General features: G+C 45.5%; 1 protein-coding gene across 1 annotated transcript; it reads right to left on the reverse strand.

Annotated features, from left to right (window-relative positions):
* Positions 1–551: 551 nt before the first annotated feature.
* Positions 552–2,428, reverse strand: LOC109242564. Its single transcript, XM_019409409.1, has 3 exons — positions 1,133–2,428; positions 972–1,023; positions 552–724 (listed from the first exon to the last, which is right to left on the reverse strand). The coding sequence occupies exons 1-3, from the start codon at positions 2,426–2,428 to the stop codon at positions 552–554; spliced, it is 1,521 nt and encodes a 506-aa protein (XP_019264954.1).
* Between the last annotated feature and the right edge of the window lie 1,123 nt (positions 2,429–3,551).

The raw sequence follows: 3,551 nt of genomic DNA on the forward strand, positions 1-3,551 counted from the left end.
GACCTCTTCTGGACTACCCAAATTAACTGGCTCGGTTTCATTTAAGTTTGGCTTAGGCTTATTCTCAAATTATTCCAGTTCTCAATTTATTTCCCTAAAAGCCTCATCTTCATCATAGTCTGATTCTTGATTCATTATTTCACAGTTAGACAGTGTATTAAGATCTGGACATGAAGTCCGCAAGCATGTCATGTTATTTAAGTCCGCATTATTAGAACTGAAAAAAGAGATAAGAAAAAATAACAAAAATAAGAAAGAATAAAGAAAGAGATTCATAGACGATGAAATATTGATTTCATTTCATTGAATTTGAAGATAGGAGGGCTTACATTGGAATTTAAAAGACAATAAACTAAAAACATTCGAGTTACACCCTGAAATAACTCGGAATGCAGAAAAGATGGCAAGACTGAACTACCGGGATTCCCGCCTAACTAGGAATGGATTACCCTTCCAATTTTGAAGCTTGGCATTCGACCCCACATATTGCACCTCAGCAGTGCTTGAGCATTCACCCGGCTGGACCATATGAGCCTCATCTAACATTTGCCTCATCGCTCCACAAATGTCCTCAATTTCTCGACCGTAAAGGCCTCATCTTCTTCTTCTATGTATCTTGGCTTAACAAACGTTCTGGAGAGATGCGGGACTGGCTGAGGCAGGACCCACCCATTGTTCTTACGTTCATTAGCCCATGTTACGTCAGCTTCTGTGGCTTGGAAACCTACACCAAAGAATTTCTCATTGGCAGTTAGGGTGATGGGCTCTGTAATGCTAGCAAAGATGCCCCGAGCCCTTTCCCGGGCTTGTAGCCGTGTTTGATCAATTCACCGGCGACCATGATTGACGTGTTTGACAAGAAGGGTTGAGGACACGGGGTTCCCTCCTCACACCGGTCTGCTACCACGATCTCAAAAGCTTGGTAGACTATGTGCTCACTACCTTCTTTAGCCTCCAGACAGGGAACTGACGGGTCCCTGTAGATTGAATGCTCATCTTCTCCGTGGAGCACGATTTCTTGGTCTTCATGTTCAAATTTAACCATTTGGTGGAGAGTAGAAGGTATGGCTCCTGCAGCATGGATCGAAGGCTTTCCTAGGAGAAAATTGTTTGAAGTGTCCATGTCCAAAACCTGAAATGTTACTTCAAAATCCACAGGGCCGTTGGTTAGGATCAAATCAATCTCCCCTATTGTGTCCCTCTTGACGCCGTCAAAAGCACGTACACAAACATTATTGGGTCTAGTCCTTTCAGTCCCAATTTTCATTCTCTGTAAGGTTGAGAGATGGCAGATGTCAACCCCAGATCCGCCGTCCAACATAACTCTTTTCACATAGTATCCTTCACACTTAACGGTCAAATGAAGAGCTTTGTTATGAGCAACCTCTTCTGGGCGCAAGTCATTTTGGCTGAATGAAATTCGGTTAACTTTGAAAAATCGTTCCGCCATTCTTTCCAATTGTTCAACCGTGGTCTCTACCGAAACATATGCCTCATTAGGCGTCTTTAACAGCACTTTCTGATGCTCATTCGAGCTTATCAGCAGGGACACAAGTGAGACCTGAGAGAGGGACTTTCTGAGTTGATCAATCACGGCGTAGTCTGAGGTTTTCATCTTCCGAAAGAATTCCTCTACCTCCTCAGCACTGACTGGCTTTTTAAGTGGAAAACGCTTTTGCTTTGTTTTGTTCAATTCTTCCAAGTTGTGGTACTTTCCAGATGGGTTTGTTTCATTCACTTCCCCCATGATTTCGTTTCCTTTGTATGTCACCACTGCTTTGTTGTAGTTCCACGGGATGGAAGTGGGGTCCTTCATGGGCTTTTGTGAGGCGCGACTGATAACCACGGGCTCAGTCATCCTGGGTGAAATTATCGGCCCCCGCGCCACATAGGTCCCCTTTGGTACGTACATCTTTGCTACCTTCAGTGTGACCTTGTTTTGCTCAAACCTTTTGGGAGGACTCAACACAAGCTGTTCCTTCCTGGGGGCTCTGGGAACATAGAGAATGGCATCTTTAGGAGGTACTGCCCCTGTCTTGGTTTCCATAACCTTTTCTGTGTTTTGAGGAGTGGAGTTCCTCTTCTTATCATCCTTAGCTTGCTTTGCTGCAGCTTTGGGCTTCTTTTCAATATCGGCAATAGCAATGATAGCTTTCAAAGCTGGGTCAAACTCTCTGTCCTGATAAATCATCCCAATAACGGGCCCGTTGTTGTGAGCTGGCAATGGGTTATTGGTTACATTGGGCTCCTCATCCTGCAACACTACCCGCTTTTGTTCTATCAGGTTCTTGACCGCTCTCTTAAGGGTCCAGCAATCTTCAGTGTCGTGCCCTTCCGCCCATGAATGATAAGCGCATTGGGTACCTGGTCGGTAGGAGGTTGTTTCTGGGTTTTGCCTGTTTGGAGGTACGGGCCGTAACAAACCCATTTGGACTAATTTTGGGAAGAGGCTGGAATATGATTCACCGATGGGTGTGAGATTAGTTTTTCTGGGTGGTTCACGGGTACAGGCGTTATATGGAAACTTATTTTGTGGTGGACGGGGATTATATGGAGCTTGTTGAGGAGGGTTATTTCTGGGAGGTGGAGCTCGATTCTGATTGTAATGTTGTTGCGGCCGAGCATATGGCTAGGCGTTCATTACTGCATAAGGCTGAGGAGTCATGGCATATGCCGCATCTTGGTGAGGGTAGTAATGTTGCGGGGGGCTGGAAGAGGAACCAAAGTAACCTCGGGGTTGACGGGGATTTCTCAGGCTTGAGGCCACCATTACTACCTCTTCTTTCTTTTTCCGATTTGCTACACCCCTGATCCACTCTGGATTGCTTGAGAAGTGGCTCTTATAGCCGACTGGCTCATGATGCGACCCGTCTTCAAACTGTTTTCCACCATCTCCCCAATATTTATGGCTTCTGCAAATGGCTTGCCCATGTCAGACATCATGTTCTGGAAATAATCAGCCTCTTGGGCTTGCAGGAAGACGCTAACCATCTCGGTCTCATCCATTGGGGGTTTTACCCTGGCTGCTTGCTCGCAACATTCGATAGCGTATTTTGGGAAGCTTTCTGAAGACTTCTTTTTGAGATTGGACAAAGAGTTTCTATCTGGAGCTATGCCCACATTGTACTGGAATTGTCTGACAAAGTCTCGGGCCAAGTCATCCCGTATATACCAGTGGGAGATGTCCTGGTCCATATACCATTCTGATGTGATTCCAGTTAAGCTCTCTCCGAGGTAAGCCATCAACAGTTCTTCCTTTCCGCCCGCTCCTCTTAACTGATTACATTATCTTTCCAAATGGGCAATCGGGTCTCCATGCCCGTCATACTTCTTGAATATTGGTGTTTTAAAACCGATGGGCAGATGAACATGAGGAAACATGCACAGGTCAGCATAGGAAACACTCTTCTGGCCACTCAGGCCCTGTATGTTCTTGAGACTCTGTTCGATGCTTTTCATTTTTCGAGTCATCTCTTCTTGCTCGGGGTTTTTCAAAGTTTTCTCTTGTTCCATGGCAGATTCATACCGAGGGTGCTGTGGGTAAGAGTTCG

This window comes from Nicotiana attenuata, unplaced genomic scaffold (genome assembly GCF_001879085.1).
Source record: "Nicotiana attenuata strain UT unplaced genomic scaffold, NIATTr2, whole genome shotgun sequence".
Lineage (NCBI taxonomy): Eukaryota > Viridiplantae > Streptophyta > Magnoliopsida > Solanales > Solanaceae > Nicotiana > Nicotiana attenuata.

Excerpts from the sequence above, each read along its gene's own strand:
- LOC109242564 (XM_019409409.1), bottom strand. The coding sequence starts at position 2,428 with ATGGGTTTGTTACGGCCCGTACCTCCAAACAGGCAAAACCCAGAAACA. Across the intron at positions 1,024-1,132 it reads ATTTTGAAGTAACATTTCAG|ACCAAGAAATCGTGCTCCAC; the intron begins GTTTTGGACATG and ends TTGAACATGAAG. Across the intron at positions 725-971 it reads CATTCAATCTACAGGGACCC|GTTTCCAAGCCACAGAAGCT; the intron begins GTCAGTTCCCTG and ends TCTTTGGTGTAG.